This window comes from Phalacrocorax aristotelis, chromosome 13, assembly GCF_949628215.1.
Source record: "Phalacrocorax aristotelis chromosome 13, bGulAri2.1, whole genome shotgun sequence".
NCBI classification, from domain to species: Eukaryota; Metazoa; Chordata; class Aves; order Suliformes; family Phalacrocoracidae; genus Phalacrocorax; species Phalacrocorax aristotelis.
In genome coordinates, this window is record NC_134288.1 from 12,497,169 (window position 1) to 12,523,563 (window position 26,395).

Here is a 26,395-nt window from a genome sequence, read left to right on the forward strand (position 1 = left end):
GCTCAAAGCCACCGTTTGGCAGCAAAGCTGCAGATGGGCAATGTGATCGCTGCAGGGAAACATTGCCAAGGATGCTCAGCGCTGTGCTAGGCTTAAGGAGCCAGCTCAGCAGCTGGGGTGTAAATCAGTGTGGTGATATCAGCTCCTGGTGGATGGATGTGACTTTACACCAACTGGGGGTCTCAGCTGTTTTCTGGGGACCAAGCCCCACGATGCACAGCATGGCAGAGCTGCCTTCCTCGCACAGGATAACTCGAAGGAGGAGCTCAGCCTCGGTGCTCCAAATCCCCTTCCACAGGAGCTCTCCCCATCCACCAGCCCTGAAAATATCACAGGGAAATCACCCTCCCCAGCTTACGTGTCCTGTTAAGCAACACAGACGCGTCCCTCCCGAGTGCGAAGCCATGCTCACAGGTGGCTGTGCCAGCACAGCAGGTCCCTGTGCTCACCAGGCAGCTCTCGTCCAAGCAGGACGTGCTGCCTGTTCTCAGATATGTAGGCAACAACTTATTGCTTTTTATTTGTGCCATGCCAATGGTGAGCAAATGCATCTCTTGCTTTCGCAGTCCCTGTGTGCTGCTGCTGTCCGCAGTGATGTGGGGGAAGGCTGTCCCTGCCCAGCTTTGGCAGAGTCAGGCAGGGGAGCCTGTGCCAGCTTTTTCCCCCGGGATGCTGAAATAGCTGCACTTCAAAGACTCGGAGCCTTCGGCTGTGACGGCCCACGGTTCGGGGTGAAAGCTGCTTGTGTCAGCAGCTGGAGCCAGAAGGCAGCTTGGGCTGAGCCGGGGCTGCTGGCCAGGATCAGTACCCAAGTCATCCAGCCTTTTCCTGCTGGTCCCCAAAGCATCCCTGGCCACTGCAAAGTGCCCCCAAGAGACAGTCCAAGACCATGGGCTTTCACCCTGCGCTTGCAAGTAGCCATTTATGTCAATTTGGGCATATTCCTTCCCCTTTCATGACCTGTTTGGGCTGGGGGCTGTTTGCTGCACAGCCCTAGTACATGCCCTGGGCTGTGCCACTCTACAGCAGCATCCCAAGCCCAAATGCAGCCTCTTGCCCAAGCTGCACCGCTGGGAAATGACCTTCCTAGGAAGGCCACAGCAGAGCACTCCATGGAGGCAACATCCCTCCGAGCGAGGCAAACGAGTGCACAAGGGTTTAGTAGGAGGATGCTGCTGTCACATTTGATATTTCTTTTTTTTTGTCTTTCCTCTCTGAAAGTTATGTAAAACAAAAATTTCCCATATTAATGGTGGATGAATTATTTAAATAGGCCTGTTTGCTAATGTGATTGACTTCAACCAACAGCACAGGTTGAACTGTAATTATGGGAAAACAATCAAATCTCTATCTGGGTTCAAACCATACTGGTCTTGCCACTTTTTTGTATTATAGCAGAACCTGTTGGGTGGCTTTAGTTAAGCTGAGCCTCCTTTCTGCTGCTGGGGCAAAGAAACGCAAACCAGTAGAGCCAGTCAGACTGCAAAGAAAAATTATGGCTTATTGTCTGTGCAAGTTCACCCACACTGCTCAGTCCTGTCTCTCGTGTCCCAGATGACCGTCTCTTGATCACAACTTAACTGAGCCAGAGGAGTTGAGGGAGAGATACGCAGACAGCCCCCCAATGTGAGTATTGTACCTGAACTGATTTTTTTTTTTTTTAATCTGTCCCTGGCATCCTTGGCTGGGAAGGGAGCTGGCTTGAGCTGCGCGTGGAGAATTGCCCAAAAACCATACAACAGTGTGCTGGGGAGAGCTGTCACTTGGTGCTGGCAGTTGGAGGCTGCTCCAGCTCCCATCTGATGGGCAGAGGCTGTCGTGTCACGGGTTTGCTTGCTTTTCTGTCCACTCTCAGAGTTCATGGAGGAAATCTGGGGTTTTCTAGCAGCAGGGTTGTTAATCGTTTGTTGCAAAGCGGCGGCTCTGCCTCTGCGGGCATGCGGGGTCGGCAGGGAGAGGAGCTGAGCCAGCCTGGGCTGCACAGCAGCTGCCCAGCCGGGACCCCGGGGCTCTCCCTTCCTCTAACAAAAATTTCTCCTCTGGCGTTTTCCACTTGAGCATGAAAGGTAATGAGATATCACTGGAATTTGAAATGCAAAGGAATGGCATCCAGCTCAGGCAAAGTAAAATAGTTGTGCGAGGGTCAGAGCGGTTTGTGGGTGTCAGGGTCTATGTGAGTACAGGGAGTCCGGTCACGTTTGCATCTAGAGAGCAGGGACCAAAAGCAGCAAACATCAAAGCTTTCCCTGAGCAAACACCCAGGGTGCACAACAGCCGTGGTGTGAGGAGAGCCGGGCTCGCAGCCGCGTCGGGATGCATCGGGGGAGCGTGTGGGCTGGCTGCGGTGCCCGTCCCAGGCAGGCAGCACCATCACCAGGGCGTTAGTGCCCGGCACCGGGGGGCATCGCCTCCTTCCACGCCTGATCCACCTCCCATGCAGCATCTCGTGCAGTGCTGGCCTGCGCCAAACCACATGCATGCTGGGCAGTAAATGGCTTACAATGGGGTCGTGGGGCTCCTTTTCCATCCCTGTTTTCCCAGCCTAAATCAACCACAACTTTATTGCCAGCGCTAAGAACAACCCTTTTTCCTCCGTGGCAGCTGGAAGCCAGGTTGCAGTGACTCCCACTAGCTGGGCAAGGTGGCCCTCTGTCCCCACCACCTTCAGACCCTCTGTCCCCATCACATTCCCCATGGGACATCCTGCCAGTGCCTTCCCACGGCAGGTGGATACACTCGTGCAGGCAGTGCAAATGTTCAGCAATGCTGGAGCTTGCCACAGCTCCAGGGGCAGCCCTAGGCATGAGGCATGATGTTGATGGGGTCTGTCATCCCCCTCCCTGCTCTCCCCTACCTTAAATCCAGGTCAAAGGAAGCAATGGCGTGATTGCTGCAGGGAAAAGGCTGTGTCCACACACGCTGCCTCCCTGCACAGGGAATTTGGTGCTGTGGGTTGGACTGTCCCCATTGCTGGGATGGTCCCATGATGGGGAATGCCCTGAAAGCACTGACAGGGCAGATGACCATGGATCCTTCCATAGCTTCAGTGGTGGGCACAGGACACTGATGCGTGGTATTGATTCAAAACCCAACCTGGGCAGCAAACTGTTCCCAACACCAGTGTGTCACCAAGCATTTGGGACAAGCAGAGATGCCTCAGCCCATAAAAATGCCTGGCTGTGGCCGTCCCACCTGTTTTACGGCAGTGTGGGGCTGAGCTGGTAAGAGAGGACCTGTCCATGATGCCACAGTGGGGCTAAACCCAGGTGGAGTAGGGCTGCCGTGGACAGGATCAGATCACCACTTGATCTGGATCAGATACAGGATGAAGCTTGTAGATCTGCCGAGCAAGGTGCGGAAGCATGGACCCATGCAAGTCTGTCAAAGAAGCAGACATTTCCCACATACAGCATCTCCCACTGGACTTTGCCCTCGATTGGCTCAGTAGCGGTGAGAGCTATGAGCGGTGCACATATCCCGGCTAGGCTGCAAATATGCGGTGTGTTAGGGACTGTGCTCTGCTTGGCAAACATGCCTGCAGCTGGGTGGACTGACATATGGCTGCGAGGAAGGCAAAGCCATGCTAGGTGGGTTTTTCTTCCAAATTAGAGGCGCTGGGCACTTTCCTTCCCCCAAAGCAGGGAGGTAAGCAGGACCTCCCACCTGTTTCAACATGAGCTTCAGGAATTCCCAAAGGATGGAGATTTGGTGGAACTAGCCCTTGGCTTCTTTCATCAAAGTTTCTCTGTAGCTTTCGGAGGCAGCTCATTTGTTCCAGCTGCCCAACACCATGAGTGCGTTCCCATACCACCTTGGCGGTGGGAACTGGCTCCCAAACCTCACCAGGAGCAGGTGCCAAGGGTGGGAAGAGAAAGCACCCACCCTTCCCACCCTGCTTGTGCTCAACCTGGGGATGCCCCAGCTGAATGACGCCTGAAACCCTGTCATGGCTCAAATTGCCCAAAAGGAGCCTTGAAAGCAGAGAAGCAGCATCCGGAGATTTGCTGTCACTGCCTTAGAAGAGCCACATGGGATGTGCAGGAAAACCCAAGGCACGAGGTCTTGCCCAAGCCTGGAGCAGTGAGCATGTGAATGAAAGGTCCCCTCACAGACCCCCAAACTCCCCTCGCCCCAAACCAGGCACCACCATGGTCCTGGCAGCTCGCAGCAACAAATGGCCAAGGGGACTGTGTCCCATGCAAGTGTGCTGTGGGTGGGAGCTCCTTTGGCAGAATAACAGCAAACACAGCAATGTTGCTCTGGGTCTTCAAAGCAAGGGGAGTCTTTCCTGCAGCTCCTGCTATTATAAAAGAGAAATATTTACTGACCACTGAGACTTCAGCCTTGTATCAGTGGATAAAACCTCGATGTGGACTCCCAGCACCCTGAAAGCTGGGGCATCCCCATTGGCAGGGGGTCTCAGCCATCTGGTTCAGCTTTTGGACCTACACCACCAGTGGCTTTAAACTGCCCTGGCCATGGCGATAGGGCCAGATCCAGCACCCTGAGGCCCTTGGAGCTCCCTTGGAGGAGAAGTGCTGCAGGCTGTCCCACCCCCACGCCACTGGTTCAACCAGTGGGGCCAAAGTACTCGGGATTGTTTTGCAGGACGGAATCTTCTTAGCACACAACCCCTTTTTTTAAATAGTGCTGAAGAAAAAAGCTGATTCAGTGAAAGACTTCATTACCTGCACTATATCCAGGGGAGAGAGATTTATTCTTTTCATTTGCATGCCTCTTAGCTCGACTCAGGATGCCCACGCACGCCCTAACACAACAGGAGCAGAGGTGCCAGTTTATGTGAGCATGGTTACGATGGATCTTCATGCCCCCTACCCCACACAAGACCTGCTTGCCCATGCAGGACTATGAATAATGGATTGTCCATCTATCAGGAGCAGGATGGGCTCCAACGCATGCTGCTGTCAAGGCCTTCTGCCATGGAGGAGGAGAAAATGTGACTGAGATGCTCTCTAGGCACTGTGCACGGCGTAACGGGATCACAAGCAGAGTGTGGGGTGATACCACCATCTATCAGAGCTTCCCAGGGTATTTACCACCCACTTTCCCCAGCCAAGGGCTCTGGGGATGGGGGAGGCAGCGGAAGCGCGTTGGTTGGGTTGGGAGGAGGCATCAGCCGCTGTGTGCCTCCACTCCCAGTGGGGCTTTGAGCTATTCCCTGAGCCTCACCGCTTCTCAATTAAAACACCTGAAAAATGCGATAATGCTTCATTATCCACTTCCCAGAGCATTTGAGGTGTTAATTAAGTAATGTTTATAGAAGCTGTGGTTGCCCAAGATGCACAGGCAGATAAGCGGCTACTTTTAATCATCTTCTGAATCCTCGTGCTGGCACACAGACATGCCCACAGATCTGGCCAAAGCCCACCACGGTCTGGGGAGCATCATGGCATGGCTGGCAGGTCCAAATGCCATTTGTGCTCGAGTGGGGAGCAGGACAACTATTTACTGCTAAACCTCAGCAAAGCAGCAGGTAGCTGGAGAGCCAGAGGATAAAGCCTCCCTCGCAGCTGGGGACAGTGCAAGAAGAGACCCCTTAACTGCTCAGCCTGCTACATAAAAGCCAAAGTCTGGTTCCTGGGTATATTCAGGTATTGTGACTTCTCTTGCTTTAGTGATCCTGCAAACCCAGGGCAGCAAAGACTCTCTGCCAGGGGGAACAGGGACACCCCACAGCTAGGGGCTGTCAAGCAGAAATAATGTAATAGAAGAAAAACCCCATTGCTTTGGTGATTGCCACAGCAGTTGGAGAAGCAGAAGCTGCCTCCATAGGGCTGGGGTAGTAGGGAAGAAATTGAGCTGCTGGTTTTGTCATAGCTGGATCTGTGCTCTATTGTGGCAACACAGACTTTATAGGGTTGAAGTAAATAGGTGTGTGGGTTGGGACCTGAGGCTTCTCTTGGAGGATTTGGTCTTTTTCTCCTCTCCCTGAAACGGGGCTTGTCTGCACACACGTGAGCAGGGGCAGCATCTCCCTGGCGCTGCCGGTGCTGTTCAGCGTGTTCAGGGGGCTGCGACCAGTGCTGGTCCCCAGCAAATGCAAACAGCCAGCGAGGCAGATCATAGCCCCGCGGCAGCTCCGCACCGCCCAGGTGGGATCCCCATCCTAAGTCGGTGGAGGCGACCCTGGGGGAGGATGTCTTCAGCAAGGGCTTGCTGCAAACCAGCCCCAGGGCTGGCAGAGCAGCACAGAGCGGCTGTCCTGCTTTGGGGAGGATTTTCGGGTTGTGCGAGGCAGAGGAAGGCACAGAATCCTCCTCCCTGGTGAGGTGAGAGCCAAAGCTGCTCCTCCTGTCTCACCTGTCAGGGGGTAATTTTGCAATCTGCCAGCCCCTATCCAACACCCGCGCACAGAACCAGCGCAGTGGAGGGCGAGCATTGGGCTCCATTTTAGGACAGGCTGTGCCATGTTAGGTCATACAAATAAATAAGTACCCAGCAAAAAAAACCGCAAAAATCCCCAACACACAAAAAAAACCCCTCTCCAATCTGCCAAGTGCACAGTACAACAGTAAAGCGGATCAGCTTCATGCTGGCCCGTGAAATACTCCTGGCACTGCAGATTTTCCATGAGTGATCAGGCAGCTTTTCTGAGTACAAATTCAATTTGTAATTCTAAAATTAGACCAAGAACATAGTAGGGTAGCCAAGAAAAGAAAATTTGGCTGGTGAAAGCAGCCCTGCACGGCAGTCACCCAGTGAAAGGTATATTACATAAAACCAGCCTGAAGCTTGAACAACTCCAGTGCTGCTGATGGGGAAATATCTGGTGGTAAATCCATTAAGCTTCACTGATCTGACAGTGTCAGAACTTCAGAGTCCTGCCATTTTTTTTTAGCATCTTAAGCTTATTTAACTAATGAGCTGTTTTATTCTTCTGAAAAGAAACAGTGCTGAGGGTGAGGATGTGCTGTGGCTCAATGCAAGTGTGGCTGGCAGCGCTAGGGATGGTAACAAGAGGCCAGAAACCCCCCAGGGACCAGGGAATGGGGGATGGCTGTGCTGTCAGAGCCAGCTGTCCAAGTCTGTCCCTTCCCAAGCCCCCTGGCACGGGCTAGGAAATAACCTCCCTGCCACTTTTCCTTACCCCAGCTGCAGTCAGGAGCATCCTGCCCCAAGGAGCAATGCCATTGGTACCCAGGCGATGCCAGGGGCTGCCCCAGCCCCATCTGTGAAAGCCGATGTGCCAGGGACCCTGTTCCCCGACCTGGACCCTGTGTTCCACCCTGAGCTGAGCATCGGGGGACGCAGAGAGCAGGTGAGCAAAGCCCCAGCCATCAGCAACAGTCCTGCACCAGGGGCTTGGGCTTTCCAAACTCACCAGATTTAGGGGCTGGATGAGGAGTTTGCTTTTGGTTGCCGACACTGGGGCTCTGTTTGCAGAGGGCACCCGTCACTTTGAAATACACCCGGCCCCTCTGGCATGCCAAAGGGCTGCTCCCAGCCCTGCCACGGGGCTGCGTCCGGCCCCACTGGGTGTATATTACAGTGACAGCTCTGGAAAGGGCTCAGGGCTGTAAAAGAAATCCCTGTTTCAGGGAGTGAGCTCCACACTGAGAGACTCTGTGGTCTGGTCTTCATCAATGAATGTCCCTAAATAAATCCTCTTGAGCAGGGCGGGGGAGTGGGGAGCTGTGGCTTCATGCCTTGGCCAGTCCACACTGGGTGAGAAGGGAGCAAAGCCGAAGCCCTCAGAGAGCCTGAGCTGTCTGCAGGGTTGCTCTGCTGCAGCAAAAGGCCAAATCCTGGGTACAGATATGTGGGTGGTGATGCTCATGCAGCATGTCTATAACCATTCGTGTTCTCAAACCAGAGACCCCAAGTTCTCTCCAGGTTTGCCACAGAGTGGCAGTCCCATCTGCAGGCAGGGATGGACGCTGGCATCTCAAAAAGCACCAAAAATGGCACTAGCGGGGAGCTGATCGGATCCCCAGCAGGTCACAGACCCCTGTTGACCTGGGAACTCTGAGGAAAAGAAAATCAGGACCCCCAGCCGTGGTGGCACCGCGGCTGCAGCCATGCATGGAAGGCAAAGCAGCTGCCCACACCGCAGCCCCAAATCCTGATTTGCTGGGCTCTGCCCGCAGCACTGAGTCACAGCAGCAGGGATCCGGATCCAGCACTGAGCACCTGGGCTGCCCCCACACCCTCTGCTTCCCACCACATCTAAGCCCAGCCCTGCCTCCCCGAACCGCGGGCTGGCACAAGCCCCAGCCTGGACGTCACCTTCCTGGGATGTCCCAGCTAGAGCCCTATGGCCCAAAATGCCGGGTGTTGTTCAGCCCTCCAAGACACCAGCCTTGAGGAGAGGGCAGCACTGAGGAGGGCAGGGACTGACCCTGCACCAGCGAGCATTGTAGGGAGTCCACGCAGCTGCTGCCGGCTCTGCTCCCGGTTGCAATCCCTTCCCAGTTTACAGCAATGGGAATTAGTGCCTAAGTACTTCAAAGCCTCCCCAGCCAGCACTTGGGGTTTCAGCCCCATGACAGCAGCGGTGGCTCTCACAGCCTCCGTTCAGCCCTGGGGAGGTGCTTTGCCCAGGGCAGAGCTGAATTTAGGACTCAGCACGCCTGGGAAGTGCTTCCCATTAACATCTTTTCATCAGGTGTTTGGGGTTTTTTTTGAGTAGGACTGGGTATTGTTTCACCTGACTCATTATTCAGCTATGGCTCTTCGGGTTGAGCAGCAGAGATGGGTTCCCAGTTCCCTCTCACGGCAGCTGATCCCGAGCTGCGCGAGCCACAACAAGCCACGCCGTGCCTCGCGTGGCTTTTACTTGCTGGGAGAGATCACCCATCCCTGGGAAAGGGTGAGTTAAGTGCAGGGAAGTGGGAGCAATGAATATTTTTTTTAATTGCTTCTCCAGACAGTAAGATCTCTGCTTTTTTGCTCAAAAGGCAACGCAGCTGTTTCACTGATCCAAGCACGGTAAGAGCACGCAAGCCGGCCTCCCTGCTTCTGCTTGTCGGCGCGTGCCTCATTTCTTTTGAAAATCAGACGCTTTAGGGGAAAGTTTCTTCTCCCAGCTCCGCGTGCCCACATCTTGCATATGCAGGTAATCAGGCACACCTCTGCTCTGCATGCAGATAAAGGCACAGGGCTGCCGGGAGGGAGCTGGGCTGGGAGTGTGCCGGAGCCCGGCGGTAACTTCCCCATGCCGCTGTGGGGCTGCAAAACCCAGGCCCCAGCCTGGCCTTTCACTTTTGAACAACAGAGGGGAGGGTTTCTCCCTGGTCATCTCTGCATGGTTGAAGGCTGAGTGCCCTGGTGCTTTGTGGGGAACAGGATCCCTGGCCGTGACTCAGTAACCTGGCATGACTTTTAGGGGAGAAGCTCCCATGTGGCTGAATGCCCTCAAGTGGAAGTCCCTCTTCTCCCAGCATGGTTTTGGTGGTCCTGGAGGACACCCCAGGGAGAGCAGAGCTTTGCTGACCCCTCAGGGGACTGGGAGGTTGCACAGCCCTCCTGCCCGAACCCTGGGGGACCCTCCGCAATGATCTGCGGGGATGCTTGGACACACACCCCTCCCCAGTACCATCGTGGTCCAGGAGGGACCTGGGCCCACAGCTATTTCTGGGGGTCTGAGACTCCCTGAGGCTTTCGCTGATGAAAAGGAAAGACTTCATCCCAACAGCGGCATCCCAGGGAGGAATGAGGTCATCACTGATGTAATGAGCTTTCGCATCTCCAGAGGTTCTGCTTTCCATCCCTCCTAGTAATTTCAAAATTTATGACCACTGGGATTAGGGCAAAATTCTTAAAATCAAGGCAAAATTCTTAAAAAAACAACTTTACTTTCAGGCTCTTTGTTTACCTCCTGCCTCTCCTAGCTTACTGAGCTGGGGGTGTCATGCGCTGTTCTCTACCTCTCCTGCTTTTTGGGGGAGTTTTCAACTAAAAAAGGAAAGAGCAAGTTTTTTTAGAAAGCAGAGCACTTTTACTATTCTCAGAGATAATAGAATGCTACTGCTGGCACAAAGTGAAGGCACTCAGCATGATGGAGTATTAATAACCCATAACATCAATGGGAAAACTGAGGCAGGGGCAGGAGCTGGGACACCCTGGCACAGAGGGGCTGGGGACAGCTGGCACGCCCCAGGTGTCCCAGCTCACATTCAGCCTCATGGGTACTGTGCCCTCACCAGCTCAGCACCCACCAGCCTTCCTGCGGGGCTCGATCCTGCTCATCACCTCTCCAGATTCCTCTGTAAAATGGGGTGAATAACACTCAGTTTGGTGTCTCGCAAAGCTTTGAAGAGGCTGCATCCTGTGAGGCCATGCAGGGTGCCTGGGCGATGACAGCAGGGGGGCTGAGTGGTACATGTTGCCTCCGTAGAAGCTGTGCATGGTGCCAGACAGAGAAGGGATGCACAGGAACATCTCAGGACTCAGTGGGAGACAGGTCCATCAGGCCTGAGCACCAAAACTGCTTCAAGTTTTCCCATTATCAGTCCCCAGCAATGTGGTCCTGACACAAGTCCTGCAAGCCCTTCCTCAAGAAGATGCCCTGCCCTGCCTTATCCCAGAGAACTGTTATATAAACAGTTCAAAAAGTAGAGGAAAATCCTGATTTTTCAGCTGGGCTTTCAGTTCTTCTGTTTTCCAAGCCATCGCTCTCTGCTTTGCCTGTGTCGCCAGCCCAGGGCTGAGGCAGGGTGGACAGGTCTGAAAATGCCTCCCCGGATGAGCCTGCCTCTTTGTGCATGTCCGTGGTTTAGCAAATGATTTAACTTTCTAGGCTTGGGCTTTGTCCTGTTTTCAAGACTTTCCAGAACACTACAAACACACGACACTTCTCTTTTACTGGACTTCTCGTTTCTATTTTAGGTTGAAACCTGAATAATTTGAAACGAAAGGACATCCTTGCACTGGAAGCAGTCCGGTGTGTGGCACAGCCCTGAACATGACCACAGAGAGTTTTGCAGAATTCCTGAATAAGCTCAAGGAAATCCATGAGAAAGAGGTCCAAGGTAAGGAGACATGAGAATTCTTATTAAAAAGTAGCAGAAGTCCATTTCTTTGTCATGCCACCTAGATCTGTTTGGTTTGAAATAACCCGGAGGGTGGAAGAGCAGGTGTGGATGGGTAGGGAGCTTTGGGCATTAGGGCTCAGCAAGCATCATCCATGGGGATGGAGGGTCACAGCCTGGCCCTCAGGGGACCACACTATCCAGTGGCACCTTTGTGTGGTTTATCCATCTTAGCCCGGTGGAGAAAAAGGTTTACTGAGAAAATCAGTAACTTTTTGGACAATGAGGAGGAGCAGAAGAGAGAGGGTGTTGCTGCACCCAGTATCCCTGGAGATATCCCACCTGCGGGAATCCCACTTACGCCAGGCTTTAATCAAGGGGAATTTGGCTCCTTTCCTGCTCCTGCTGTTGTGGTCTGTGACAAAGGTGAATTGGAAGGTTTGCAGAAGTGACACGTGCTCCTGCCGGGCATCTTCTCCGAGCAACATGGATTGGAGTATATTTGGATACTGGGGATCAAAGGGAAAGTGGAAAGATGCAATAATCTATAAGACTGAAGCAGCAGGAGTTTAAGACTGTTAAAGAAAACCTTAAAGTCAGGTTAGATAGTTTATTCCTCTGGGGAATCAATTATTCCTCGGGTCATACATTATTAAAATAAGAACCATTAGGTTAAGCAACCAAATGCTAAATCCAATTGTTTTCCTATTAGAATAATTCCCAGTATCAATATTAGGAACAAAACAACAGCACTTTTGGAGGATTCTGGCTTATGAATTCATTCTTCTCTTGTGTAATTTCAAGCCATGTGAGAGTTAGAGGAAACAGTTGAGCAATTTAAACCACATGTTTACATCTACTTTGCATAAAATGGATTTGACAAGATGTAACGTCTGCAGATCCATCAACAAAAGCCATTCTTGTTGAACTGTAAATATCCTCCAAGACGCTTTGCAGCCCTGAGAGTTATAAAATACTGCCCAGCTGGGAAATGCGTGCTGTAATAAGAAATAAGTAGAAACAAAACTGAAACAGACTTTTTGGGGGTGGGGAGGAAATGCAGACTCATTGAATAGTGGAAATACAAATAGTGGAAGTACAAAATGTGCTCGCATTTTGTACAATTTTTCCAGCTGTATTAAACTGTAGCATCATTTAACACAGGCAATGTGTCATTCCTTCTCAGAAATAAGGTTTGTAAATTGATGAGATTTCTGCAAAGCCAGGCACCCTCCTGAAGTTCCATTGTCACTTTTTGTTTCCAAAGTGCCAGGGAATTGGCAATAAATACCCACCTCTCCATCTCTGTTAATTATTCCAGGTCTGCAAAGCAAGCTGACAGAGCTGACGACGGAGAAGTGCCGGTGAGTAACACCATGTCGGCTCTACCCACGCCATGGCAGGACAGGGGGCGGAGGAGAGGTTACACCACTAATTTTCAGACCTCCCGGGCACTCCTCCGGGGCTGCCTGGTTTAGAGAAAGCATTTTGACTTTCTGGTTCTGCCAAATATAAACCTTTTGGTGGCTTTTGCCATGCAAGTCCCCAGCACAGGTAGGGTTTGGGGTGATCCCAGCCCACCTCCAGTTTACCCTCCCACTAGCAAGTGATGCTTATGCTGGCAGGCACTCGCTCTCTTAGGAAGCAATAAAATGGGATGAAGCAAGCTGCTAACTCCAAGGGTGGGGGTCACAGGGCAGTGTCTGGGCTCTAACGCATTTGTTTCCTCTCCTGCCACACAAGCAAAAGCAACTCGGCCATACTGGTGTGAGCAGCACAGTGGGCTCAGGGCAGAAATCCTTCCCCTTGACAGGGTGCTGTAGATAAAGGCACAGATTTTGGGGAGAAATCTAATAAACCTCTTTTCTTTGTTCTGTTTCTTCAATTAGTGATGCTCAGAGAATTGAAGAGTTGTTTACTAAAAATCACCAATTAAGGGAACAACAGAAGGTCCTTAAAGAAAATGTAAAGGTGTTAGAAAACAGGTAAGATTTGTTTTTCAATAGGGTGCTGTTCTGTGGCAGCAAGTACAGCCTTCTAGGGTTTGCTGTCTTCCCAGAAGTGGGTTATAGCACATGAACCTTTCTTTCACTCATACTTGGCTGCTGGGAGAGCTGGGGGAGCCCAGGCACACGCAGAGGAGCTTTCTTAAGCTGATGGTGGTGGGACCTGGATCCTGGGGGGTAGAAGGGCCAGGGCTTCGCTGCACGGGTGATAACCCCTCTCAACAATGCTGGGTGATGGGCTGAGTGTTTACACTTCTCTGTGGGGAGGGCAGGAGCTTATTTCCCCCATGGGAACTGTGTGGTAACAAGCTGCTGGCCATGGGTTTTCCTCCAGGCTGCGAGCAGGTCTCTGCGACAGATGCATGGTCACCCAGGAGCTGGCAAAGAAGAAGCAGAATGAGTATGAGACCTCCCATTTCCAGAGCCTGCAGCACATCTTCATCCTCAGTATGTACCATCGCCTGCTGTAAGCTTGGCTTTGGCTGAGTATTTGCTCAGTTAATGCCTCTCCCAGACATTTGCATGTGAGCCCTCCCGGTGACTGGGCACCCAGGAGTTGTCGGGGGTGGGGAGAAGGGAGGCAGCCAATGTGAGCACGGGGACCTTGAAAGATTAGATCTGACCAGGACTGTGGATGACAGCCCACATCCCCACCAAGCAGAGGTAACAACTCACACAAAGTGGCAGAGCTGGGGGGTGTTGCAGCCCTCCATGCCTCCAGAAAAATGAGAGATGCTCATGCCAAGACCAGCCCCAAGCTGGCCAGGCCATGTCAGCTGCCTGGAAAAAAGATGCATTTGGCACCACAGAAGTAACACTCTAGCGAAGACAGGAAAGTCACAGCAGCAGCTCAGCACGGGTAAATGGAAATCAAGCAACACGTGTGACGGATCTTCTCCAGAGCCTTTGGCAGAGCTCCCAGCACCGCTCAGGCTCGGGGCGTTTTTCCCTGGGGATCTGGCTGGCTCAGGGAGGGTCGTGGGGGTAAAGGAGATAAGGCATTAGGAGGGATGAAGAGGTGCCAGCAGCCCTTGGTTTATCTCCCCTGTTATGCCATTGTTCCCCGAGTGTTGCTTCTGAGCATGAGCAAGCCGACATGGCAGCCCACCCTGCCCAGGAGACTGCTCGCTCACGCTAGCTCCTCACTGCGGTGCCCGGCTGCTGGGTGCTCACAGCTCCCTCTGGCCTTCATCCGATCCCACTCGAGGCCCACAGCCCTTCCCCTAACACAGCACCCACTCATCGGAGGTGGCAGTGGTGCTCACGGGCTGGACGCCGACTGTCCGTCCCACTGTGCTGCAGCCACTGCCCCGTCTGCGTCATGCTCTGCCTCCAAGCTGGATGGGCTGCAAGCAGACCCAAATCCTGACCAAACCCGAGTTGGAAAGTTGCTCCCTTTCATCCTGTATCCCTGAACATGTTTTCAGAGAAGGAAGGAAATTCGGCATCCCTCCAAACGCTGGTGCCATTCCCTCGTCCTTCCTCATGCACCCCAGCAAGAGCACCAGCTCTCTCCTTGCGACACCTGAATCCATGGCACAACTTGTGTCCCTGCAGCTAATGAGACAAACCGCCTGAGGGAGGAGAACAAAACTCTCAAGGAAGAACTGAAGAGGCTCCGGAGCCCAGAGTAAGTGCTCTCCTGGGTTTCATTCATTATGAGGGGTGTTGGCTACATCCAGACCACAGCATCCTCAGGGGTATTTTAGCATCTAATTCCTACAGATTCCTGTAGATGTTAGACACCAAAACACCTGCAATGGTCTCTCAGTTCTTGTTGACCTTTACTCACTCCCCTGTTCAACTGTATCCAAGGATTCAGTTTTTAGGGAACAAGGGTATTCAATACCCTGCCATGGGGGACTGCTCATGGGAAGCAAAGCCCTGGGCTGCTCGCCTGGGCCACAGACCTCAGCCTGGGCTTCTATGGCTTTTCCATGGCATCAGATCCCCTCCTACAGCAGCCAGAGAAGGTCTGCAGGAAGCTGGTTGAGTTTTGGGGGAAGGAGAGTGACACACAAGGGACCGAGACGGGGTAAGAGGGGGAAGCGATCTGCACCAACAGGTTCATATCCCAGCAGAGCGCTGTGCTGAAAACCAAGTAACCTGCCAGGCTGGCTAATATATACAAATCAGCTCATTCTTCAAAGACTTAAAGTCCAGAGGAATTAGCACTGAGGGATTAGTTTAGAAATGTGTTTTCTTTGGAGCATAGAAGCACCATCCGCTTAAAGAGAAACTCTCGCTTTTACTCCCTGATGCTTCCCAAGGCCTGAGGAGTTTCAGAGATGTTGGTCAGGCTGGGTTTGCTGAACACCAAGCCCTCCTGCTCTGTTCTGCTTTGCTCTTCCCCTGGGCTGCTGGATAGGAAGATTTCCATCCAAACACCCATGTCCCAGCATCAGGGTCCAGCCAGGACTTTGCCCATGACATAAGCATGAGTCTCTGAGACTCAGTGACTCTCTCACAGTAACCAAAAGCATCAGCCCCACCAGCTCGATATAGTGACAGCTGCCATATCCCTGTGCTGAATCCACCCCTCCATCAGGCTGAAAGTCCAGCCGGGGATGTACAGGTTCTCACAGAGCTTTTGCAATAGCTGCAGTTGGGTTTTGGCTTACCCAACGTCATGGCTTCCTGTGACATTACCCACAGGCAAATGGGGAAATCAGGCCTTGAGCTGTCATGCTGGCTCTGTCCAATGCTCCAAACTGCAGCTGAGCTTGCGATAAGCTGCAATTGGAAGGAGGTGAGTCTGAGGATCCGGTATATCCACATACATATATGTATAAATGTATATATTTATATATCGGGCTCTATAATTCAGAACTCTCAGTACAATGGCTCTCAAACTGGTGATTTCCTTCTCCTGCCCCTTCTCATTCATTCATGTCCTTCTCCTTTCAACAGGGACAGGCCAAAGCCCCCAGGAGTCACCTCCAGAGAAAGCAGCTCCACCCCCAACTCCCCCTTGGCTTTACTGTCCCCAGTGAGCAGGAACGCCAGCTGCGAGAAGGCAGCTCACAGGGGAGGAGAAGAAGCCCACCACGATGTTCCAGGCCTCGAGATGGGAGAAGGTCGGTGCTGCTGGCTCCCACTGCCCTCAAGGGACCCAGGGATGGAAAGAGTGACTGAGCTGTGGTGCAAAGCTGCTCTGGGAAAGGGTCTGGAGAGTAAAGATCTGTTGGCAGCTCAGATGGCCATTGCTATGGCCAGAATAGCTTCTGGGGGGAGAAACTGCATGTCAAGGGAGAAACACGCTGCTCTGTGTTAGAGCAAAGGAGTGCTTGAGTACCCTTATTGTAAGGCGAGTGCCATGAAGGTGTGCATCTGCCACCCATTTCATGCAGAGACCATGTCATTGCCTTGCTGCCACCCACACATGCAAGGCAAGGGTACGTTCGTTCAGGTGGTGGCTAGAGCCAGATGGACATTTTGGCTCAAAATCCTCAACAGGAGGTGGTTGGTGCTAGCCAGCAGTGTCCTCGGGAGGCTGCAAGGCTCTGGCACACAGCAGGCCAGGGCAGGGCAGCCTGCAACAGCTCTGTAGGATCGTCACAGTGGCTGATTGTCTGTCTCCCTTTTTTTTTTTTTTTTCCTTTTCAGAAAAGCCTGCAGGACAGAGAAGCTCGCCAAGCAGTAGGACTTCTCCGAGCACTGTTCTCCAAGAAGTCAGCCTCGCAGAAATTGTGAGTTGCCAGAGGTAGCCTGATGTCCTCAGGCCTTCTTCCCACCAATGTTGTCATCTGAATTGGACTAAGGGGAGTAGACTAGGATAAAGGATTGGTAGGAGGCACTTAGGGAGTAAGATAATTAGCTGGGCTTGGGGTGGTTTGCTATTGCAGGGGCCCAGGAGGACACCTACCAAATGCCAGATGCATCCTCTCTGCAGAAATCTCTACTCACTGCAAGCAAAGCATTCGGAGTTTGGCACAGGCTCCTGTCCCCCTGTCAGATTGCACATCTTTCTTTGCTCCTATATTTATCCTCCATGACAACACATCTACATCCTTGAGTCCTCTGCCCATCACTCTGATTCCTCTCTCAGATGTCTTGCTGGGGAAAGCTCTGAGGAGCAAAGGACCTGGGGAGATTGTGCTGAGCCACATTTCAGTGAGGCTTACCCTGAGTTACAGAGTCTGTTCTCCATTATCTGGGTGAGCAAGAAGCAGGAGCATTGTGAGTGTTGGAAAAGCCTGGAGAACATGTAAACTGTGGGAGTTGTGGGTACCGAGAACAAATACACCGCAGCAGTCCTTCCCAACAGCATCACAGATGTCTCTCCATCTGCAGCATAATGAATATTGGTATTTTCAGAGGGCCTGGCATTCAGTGGTTGCCATTTTGTGCATTGATGCAAGCCTGCCACTTCTTTAAAACACAGAGGGTATGTGTCAGCCAAGGGATGCTGAGTGATATGGTGATATTGGGCACTGGGAGATGAGACTGCAGGACCTGGAGTCCTGTTCTTGGTCGTGGGAATTCAAGCCTACATACACACCCACACAGATGCTTCTGTTTTGGCACAGGCTTTGCTTACCTGAACTCCACAGAAAACTTGAAAGAGCAGGTGAAAAAGGGTTTTGGTAAGGCTGCAGGCAGGTTGTGAGGATAATTAATAGGGATCGCAGGGAGGGTTGGTGACATCTCCAGGTGGGCAGGGGAAAGACAAGTCAGAACATGTGGTAAGCCTTTCATGACAGCAGATGGAGATGATGAAGTCCTGGCCTCGCAGCCAGGTACTCCACTAGAAATACACCCATCAAATCAGTGCGTGTCAGAAGCTTGCATGAATGAAGTCCAATGGACTGACATGGGGTCAGGGAATTTGCAGGGTCTTATCTTGGTTAAGCCACTGAAACATGGCTTGGCTTGACTTGGAAGGAGGCATAAGACTTCCTGGGCTACAAATCAGTGCAGCCAGAAAATAGAGTACTGTAGATCCTGCTAGAAAATATGAAGGGGAAATTTCCTGGGAAAACCAATAAAAGTATGGTTGAGCTGTTGACCAGAATTGTATCAAACAGAGCACTTACAAGCTGTCTATCTTGTTCACACTGATGAAGAGCTGCATCTCTGCTCGATGGGGCTCCCCTCAGCCATGAGCTGCCTGGGGTGCACAGCAGAACAGCTCACCTGGACTTTCTCCCCTCTGCTGCAGGCATCCCAGAGGATCGCCAACCAGCTGCATGGAACCATTGCGCTGGTGAGACCCGGCTCCAGACCTTGCCTCCTGGAAAAAAGTCCTTTGAGGGCAGCAGTGTCCCCACCGGCAAGGAAGGCTCCTCTCCTGCCAGAGCATGAGCACAGCCCCATCCTTGAGGCGTGAGTTACCTGCTCCTGGGTTGTGGTGTGGGCCTCATCCATGGGCCGTTGCAGCTGTCCCACTTGCAGACTGCGATAAGATGGCCGGTATTTGCTGTATCTGCCCACCTTCTCTAGACTTCTCCCACAGCCTTGGGGAAGGGGGTCTCCCAGTTTACACCAGCAAAAAATGACTGGAATCCAGTCTGACGAGATCAGCCTCTAGTTACTCCAGCTTTGTCAGTCAGACCCATAAAGCGAACTGTGTGCCCCCACCTCCAGCTGGGAGGAAAAGGACTTGCCTCAATCCCTGGTCCTCCTTATCTATTCTAATGGGCTTTTCTGCAGGGCTCAGCACTTCCCCAGGCTTATCCTCCCCATTGATTTCAGAAGCACAGAGTCCTGAGCAAAGCCAGTAAGTTCACCTGTAGAGACAGCGAGTTTCCCAGAGTGGGAGTAGATCTGCCAAGCAATCCCGGGAAGCTTGCATACACGGAAGCTGCCAAATAACCAGCAATAACAGGGACTTGGTTTGCAGGGCAGGTTCATGCACCATACCGACCTCCTCAGCATAGCTGTAAAAATCTCTCATTGAGTGACTTTAGGAGATGGTGGGCTGTTTTTCTGTCCTGGAGGTCTTCCAGCCCACCAAGGCACTAAGAAAGCCCAGTGTGAGGTAGTTAAGGATGCTTCTGGCTGTAAGGCATGGATTGACAAGTGACTTCTCAGCAGCAGTGCTGACAGAGGGGGTCACTGCATCCCCCTCGCTCAACCCCCTGCCTGGAGCTGCCGTGGCCCAGGGACAGGACAGTGCTGTTGGATGGTGGGATGGTGATAGCTTCCTGTGGCGTGTGCAGTGCGGAGACCCTCTGCCAGCTGCCTGACCCCCGTGGCCACCGGGACACTCCTCCCCAACACAGCACCTGAAGGCAAGTGTGATGCATGTGTCAAGAGCTGCAACAGGCAACAGGGCACAGGGAGCAGGAGAGACCACCACATCACCTGCAGGAGCTGGGAAATAACATGAAAATTCTCTAATTAATGTGACCTTCTCTTCCTGCTTCTTTTAGTTATTTAACAGCAAGTAAACCGGACTCCCCCAAGGCTGTTACATCCTATGAAAACCTAAAACTGACTGCCCGGAGAGAGCAGCTCTGCCTCCTCCACAAGCATCTTTCCCTGCACCAGCGGGGGCTGGCAAACAACTGTGCTTTGGCTGACCAGGACGGTGGCAGCTTCTCCAGCCATTTGCTCAGGGCCAAAGATGCCGATGGCAGGACACGGTTGCGTGACGGCTGGGAAGAACATGCAGCCTTGCTGAAGCTCCCTGCTGCCATGGTGTACGTGAGGGACCAGCACCTGGAGGAGAAGCTGCACCTCCTCAAGCACAGGGAGCGGCTGCAGCACATCCTCATGCAGCAGCGCCAGCCAGGCCAGCGGGCAGATGGAGAGCCAAACCTTGCATCCGAGGAGCGGCCCCTCTCCCCGTGGCCGAACATCACGCCAGGATGCAAGGAGGAAAGATCCTTCCTGGAGGACACGGCAGATAGGAAGGAAGAGAAGGAGTTTTGGCTGAGCCAGGACAGCTCCGAGCTCCAAGAAAAGGTGAAGGCAGCAAGGGATGATGGTGCAGACATGCCACTGGATCTGTCGGACTCTGGCCGTGGCAGGGAAACAGGCTGGCACAGCCACCGGGAGCTGCAGGCTGCCGGCAGCCCACGGCTGAGCCCCGGGGAGAGCCCTGCTGTGCCAGCAGCCTGTGGTCCCTGCGGGAGACACAGGGCAGAGCAGGACGACTTGCACTTCCCCTACTGCTGGCCCAATGCCACCCGGGCACTGCCTGCTGCTGTCAAGGAGGAGGAGGAAGAAGAGGAGGAGGAGGAGGAAGCAGCTGTGGTGAGTACAGCTCATGTTGGCATCAACCATGGCCCCTTCCCCTCCCCAAGGTGTCCAGCACTGGTGCTGGCGCCCTTATGACCACCATTAATGTCCTGAGGGAGGACAGCTTTGCTGCGTGTGAAGCCAATGGGGATATATTTGCACAAGGCAAAGCCACAGCCGCTCAGCTCTGGCTCTCATTCCCCACCTCCCCTCCCCTCCAGTGCCCACGGGGTTTCCGTCCAGGTCCAAGGACAAGCAGTGCCTGTGACCCATCCCGCAGGTTGGTGCAGGAGGGGTGCTGGGCTCCCCTGGAACACACCACCAGTGCATAGAACCACTTCTGCGATGCTTGTCCCCACGGGTGTCGCGGTCATCACAGAGGGGCTGGGGACAGCCTTTTCCGCCTGCCTGGCAAAGGCAGCATTTGTGCTCCCTGTATCCTACAGCTCGCGCTCTCACGGGCACATCCAACAAACAACTCCACGCCGAGCAACCCAGAGGCCCTTCCAGAGACCGGGGTGAGACTGGCTGTCAATGCGCAGAAGGGAGAAGCAGGTAAAAAGCCCCAGGCAAATGTGACATTTGAAAAGACAAGAGCAAAGGTGCATTTTGGTGAATGTATCTTACAGCTGAGAGCTCTCTGTGCTGGGCTCTGCATGCACCTGCAATCCCTGCCAACTGAAGCAGTAGCTAACTAGCATGGGACCCCCTTCCAGGGACCCAGGTGCTCCTGGTTCCCAGCTCTTTTGGGCCATCAGGGGAACTTCAGGTTTCACATTTCCATTCTTGAGGGCTCAGTTTTCAACCCTAGGGATGCCAAAAATTCAGGCTCAGTACCTATAGGGAGAAAATAACCCCAGCTCTTCTGGAGAAAAGCCCAGTATCTCTGCCCAGCAGAGACCAGGAGTCACATATGGGGTACCACCGCACACCCTGCAAAGCACCCTGCACTCAGCTGCTGGGTGGCATGGAGTTGTCCAGGAGCTAAAAAGGTCAGTTTAGCACTGACCCATTGGCAAAACCCACTCCACAGTGAGCCATGACAAGACAACATTGCTGCTTCAGCATTACCCATCCCTCTCAGGGAAGCAGGAGCTCAGAAGTTGCCCCAGCAGAGATGGGGAAAATGCAGGAGGTTTGCAAGGCTAGCACTAGAAGAAGCATCCCTGCCTGTGCCCCCTTGCTCCAAAGTGTGCCCTGTGCTGGCACAGCACGTAGGGTTGAGCATGGAGTGAGGGATGGTGGTACCTGCAGCAGGTAGGACAGGATGTTCTCCTCCCTTTCCCTGCTCCATCCCCCGTAAGAGCCCTTTCCATTCCCAAAATCAGCAGTGTCCTTAGTCTGGGGACACGCAGTGCTTTCTCCCTGCCTGACCACCATGGGATGTGGGCGCCAGGTTTGCCCAGCGGGTGGGAGGCAGCAGCCATGGGGAGCGGAGCAGGAAGCACGTCTGCCGGGAGCTGCTCAGTACCAGCCTTACTGGCTCTGCCAGAAAGTTGAGCTCGCCTGGATTAGTTGGTCTGGGCGTGTCGGAGCGGTTTGGGAACACTCTCCTGAGCAGGATTTTGCAGAGTGGAAAAAAAAAAAAAAAAAGGGAGTCCTCTGTGATTTACATGCTAAGGAGATATCATCATAACAGAAGAATTTCAGCTGATTACATTCTGGGTGTGGGAATACAGGACTTTCTTCAGTTCTCACCTTAAGGTTGACACAAAGCCCAGGAAACAATACACAAATACTCCTGCACTTTCTAGTGACCCTTAACTCATGGAAGGATAAAATGAGGATGGGATCAGACTACAGGGGCTCTAGGAGTGCCTGAAATCAGCACCATCTGCTCTCCCACCCGGGCAGAGGCAGCAAGGGAGGCTGCCCTACTGACAGTCCCACCCCAGCTATACCTGAGTGTCAGGAGCAAGAAGTATTGAGGTCCTGGAATGCCCCTGCCCCTCAGAAGAGGGCACAGCTCCATCCCCAGCCCTTTCTGCCCCTCTACGGCCAGCATGGGTGTGCTGCGGTGGGTGCAGACAGGGTGATGCCACCACCAGCAAGGCTCAGCCCCTGGCCCGGGCAGTTTTGCTCTGTGCAAAGGTCGGGTTCGTGTCTGGTGTGTGCAGGTACGTGTCTGGGGTTGTGTAGCCTTGGGGCCTGCATGCAGCAAAATCTTTTTGCAGGGCAGGGAAACAGCTCCCCCAACTTTCCTTCCTCTGATCCTCAGCACATGTTCCCTGCCAAGAGCCACCAGCAGCAAATGCAGATTGTCCATTTCGTCCTCTTTACCCAGACATGCTTCTCCCTACCTGGGTGTCAAATGGGATGGTGCAGTCTGGGGCTTTAAATACCCATCAACTTCCCAACCTGCATGTGACCACAGACTTCAGGGCAGCGCTTGCAACCTTGGGATAGCAAAGTCCTACAGATGCAGCTTTACGGGGACCTGCTTCCCAACACAGTCCTGTTGGATCTCCCATAAACATTAATTTCAAGCCACGTGGCTCACAGTACCTCTGCTTTGCAACACAGTATATTGCTGAATCTGTTTTCTGCCTCGATGGCTCTCAGACTTGGCTCTCAGACCTGAGATGGCTCTCAGGTTGGTGGTTCTGCATCTGCTTGTGAGTTTGTCAGGTCCCCTGCCAGCCAAAAAAACGTTCCTTTTGTGTTTCCTTAGATGACAATGATGCTGAGTCTGGGAAGCAGGAATCCGATGAACCAGACTCGACGGACAGTGAGGTTGGTTTGCTCTCCTCAGCCCATTAGCTTAGGCTGTTGGGTCCAAGAGGCGTAAGATGGGTTGTCCTCACCCGAGCTCACTCCAGAAGGTGATGGCTCTTTCTGTACGAGGTGCCAAACCCCATTCCCACACTGTTAGCCAATTTGTTGCTGAGGGATCGAGATATCACTCTTTTCAGCTAGTCAAGAGGGTTTTTGAACTACAGCATTTGTCACCAGTCCATATCAATGGTCACAAAGGTTGCCAGCAATGCAGCCAGGCCATCAGCAACCTGGGAAAGCCAGGGCAGTTTGTAGACTGATTTCTCTTCTCATTGGTGTAGGTGGCTGCCCCATATGAAGACGATATCCTACAAGAAGTCCAGGTTGATGGGAAATATTTTTGCAACAAAGACAAAGCTCATGTGCTACAGAAGAAGAGAAAAAGAGGACAGGATCCCTGGACAAAAGGTAGGGAGGACAAGTTCCGTGTGGCACCAGCTCAGGGCACAAGTTCTGCTGCTTCCCGAGGGTCTCCTGTGAGAAACACCCAAGGGCACCGGCCACCATCCCTGCAGGGGAGAGGAGGGTGCTCCTCTGCCGAGTGCATGCCGCACTGCAAAGAAGTATTTGCCCAAGGTGATACAGTGGAGTCTTTCGTTTCCCTGAGATAAGACACACAGTGCCGTGTTTTGGCAATGGTTGTGTCTCCAGTGAGAGGAGTCCCTGCTAATGTTTAGCCAGGGGAGCCTGGGCAGGGTGGCCAGGAGAGCACTCCCAAGCACCTAAGCTAACAGGGCTAAGTCCTTCGTGTTTGCTTAGCCAGTCAGGGAGGTGGTGATTGGAGAAGGCCAGATTCCAAAGGGTGAGTTATTGACATTCAGAGAAAGGTTTCTGCCAACACTGTTGATCTTCTAGTGCAGCTGTGGAGGTTTTCCCTGCTGACAGAGGAATGCGTTGTACCTGTATTTCCTACAGGTGATTAAGCAGAAAACTGCTCCTGATAAGGGCAAGGATAAGACAGTGTGTCTGTCAAATCTTAAAAAGTGCTCTGTCAGAAATACCCCGCTACTATAACCCCCTTTGTACCATTGCTAAAGACAGGGAGATGTTGACCCAGTTATAAATGTAGAGAGGGCTATTGCTTAAGCATGAAGGGAGCTTGTTTAACAGGCAAGCACTGCCCCCTGCTCTGTGCCCAGCCTTTGGAGGTGTCTGCTTGCTCTGGGGACAGCACCGCAGCTGAATGAGAAGAGGATTTGCTCTACAAAACCAGCTGCTCAGAGCAATGGGGAGGAAGCTGCCTGTGCTCCCTGGGGCGAACACCATCTGACCCTCTGGGATGGATGGGGATGTGCCGAGTGAGGGCTGGATGCAGTCATGGCAGGAATGGGGTGATGGAGAGGCATAACCCCTCTCTCAGCACATGCTGTGTGCCATGTACCACACTGGAAAGGGGAGAAATCTGAGATATGCATCCCACTGGTCTGGGTACTCTCTCAGGTACACTCCTGCACCAGGTCAGTTCTCTGCCTACTTCTGCTTCACATATTCTTTCTGTTTCCAGGGTCACAACAGCCTCCCCTGCGCACCTGTGCATCTCACGTGTAAGAGGGGTTTCTCTTCATCTTTCCTTTGCTGAGCTTTGCTTCCTCCTGTGCTGTCCCTGTTTTGGGACCAGCCCACGCTGACCTCATACATGTAAATCCATTGCTCTGTGGTTAACTCCTGCGGTCATCTTGCTGTTTACAGGAGCTAAGAAGTCAATAAGAGGAAGAAAGAAAGTCAAAGTGGAAGAGTGCTCAGCAGGGATCATGAAGGAACCAGAGAACTGCTCCACTTCCCACAACACCACCTCCGAGGAGAGCTAACAGCAGGGTAGGATGAGAAGCAACACAGATGCTGCAGACCAAAGGAGAGGGCTTGGAGACCTCAGGATCCCACCCATGCTGGGAGAACGACTCCTCCTGCCATGCTGGGCCAGGGAGTGGGGAATTCATAAGGACTCATTAATGACCAGAGCACCCTGAAACTCCTCACTTGGTGCCCTGGGAGAGGCTAGGCAAGGAAGAGCCATGCAGGTGATACCTGGAGCAGCCATGTCACTGCTGGTGGAGCAGTGCATCCAGTGACCCTCAGCCCTGCGCCGGAGCAGACCCTCAGCCTGGTGCGAGGAAGAAGAGACACCCTCTCTGCAGCACTCAGCCTGGATCAGGACCACGTTCTTCCCTGGGATTTCATGCAAGAACAGACTCTCCAGACCCCACTCCCCATGTACGATGTCCTGGTGGCTGGTCGAAGAGTGGTGACCAAGCTGAACGCCACAGGGCTCCATGCACAAACCTGCATGGATTAAATCCCTAGCCAGGTTTCATACATGTGTGGATCTTGTTTGACCTGGACAAAGCCCCTGGTTTTTCTTTTCTAGTTAAGTGAGGAGCAAGCACATGGGCGGGCATGTGGGACATGTCCCTGGAGAGGGCAAGAAGAAGAGCATGGGAAGGGAGGGCTTGTGTGTTCCCCCTCCCCAAGGTGTCCTGCATGCCTGCAAATGGCAGGTGTGTGAGACCCAGCTGTGGCTCACAGCAGAGCACCAGCTCAGCAGTTTCACACTGATCTTGGCAGGATTGCTGGGAGCTTGTTTTCACATGGATAAACTGTTCTTAAACAATTTTTTCTGATGTGTTAAACATGGGCAAGCTTTCCTTCGGCATCAAGTGACAGGGCTCTCTAGCTGGGAATGGGATGAGGAGAGCTGCAGTGAGCATCCCTGCAGCCATGATATTGCACCAGGAGCCAGGCTGGATTGTTCCTAGCACACATGCAGAGAACAGGGCTGAAACAGAGAGAGACCAGAGGAGAATTGTCACAGAGAGTATCTGCCCTGTCTGGTGCACCACCGCTTCCTTTACCCACAGTTATTTCTATTTAAAGGTGATTTTGTTTGCTCATTCACGAGAATGAAGGGCAAGGTGCAGCAAGCCAAGTGCCCAGCCTGTCCAGAGCATCCTTTCTGCACACCCATGGTGCATTCCCACCTCCCCAGAGCAAGCAGGCAGCAAAAAAACCCACACCCCAAAAAGCCCCAGCAGCGAGCGAGCAGGGGGAGGGAGCTGGGCTCAGCCTTGCCTGGGGCAGCTGCAGGGCTCAGGGGATCTCAGTCCCACACCCAGCCAGGGAGGAAGATATCTTTCCAAGGGAGGTGGGCTCAGCCACGTGGGAGCCATGGCAGGGCGATGTGGTTCAGCCCCCAGGCTGGGCAGCTGATGGCTGTGGAGCTAGAGAAGGGGGACCAGAAGGGCCCTGCCAGCTCCGGCATCAGGGAAGGAACAGGGACGATGCGGGGGTGTCCAGGGAAGGTGGGGGGGCGGGGGATCCCATAGGGGCGGTTGCTGCCAGAATATTTCAAAGCAGCTGAACTTCCCAAGCCAAAAAATTATTTAGATGGCTCTCATCTTCCTCCTATCTCCACAGTTTTGCAGAGCTCATTGGATGCCATAG

General features: G+C 53.1%; 1 protein-coding gene across 4 annotated transcripts; it reads left to right on the plus strand.

The window, feature by feature from the left end:
• The first annotated feature begins 1,477 nt into the window (after positions 1–1,477).
• On the plus strand, positions 1,478–25,581 carry RBBP8NL (RBBP8 N-terminal like). 4 transcript variants are annotated; one of them, XM_075108813.1, is made up of 14 exons: positions 1,478–1,626; positions 10,849–10,991; positions 12,313–12,355; positions 12,881–12,976; positions 13,332–13,444; positions 14,555–14,627; positions 15,908–16,074; positions 16,604–16,686; positions 18,159–18,322; positions 19,372–20,197; positions 20,629–20,737; positions 22,854–22,915; positions 23,239–23,365; positions 24,647–25,581. In XM_075108813.1, the coding sequence occupies exons 2-14, from the start codon at positions 10,925–10,927 to the stop codon at positions 24,763–24,765; spliced, it is 2,049 nt and encodes a 682-aa protein (XP_074964914.1). In that variant the 5' UTR covers positions 1,478–1,626; positions 10,849–10,924; the 3' UTR covers positions 24,766–25,581. The 4 variants fall into 4 exon arrangements, 2 of the variants coding, with proteins under 2 accessions (XP_074964914.1, XP_074964915.1); XM_075108814.1 differs by lacking the exon at positions 1,478–1,626 and adding an exon at positions 7,114–7,279; XR_012663023.1 differs by lacking the exon at positions 22,854–22,915 and having other exon boundaries at positions 1,546–1,626.
• The last annotated feature ends 814 nt before the right edge of the window (positions 25,582–26,395 follow it).

Bases quoted from the DNA above. Each gene is read 5' to 3' on its own strand.
- RBBP8NL (XM_075108813.1), top strand. From the start codon at position 10,925: ATGACCACAGAGAGTTTTGCAGAATTCCTGAATAAGCTCAAGGAAATC. The intron at 13,445-14,554 runs GTATGTACCATC...GTGTCCCTGCAG, and splicing joins GCAGCACATCTTCATCCTCA to CTAATGAGACAAACCGCCTG. The intron at 16,075-16,603 runs GTCGGTGCTGCT...TTTCCTTTTCAG, and splicing joins AGGCCTCGAGATGGGAGAAG to AAAAGCCTGCAGGACAGAGA.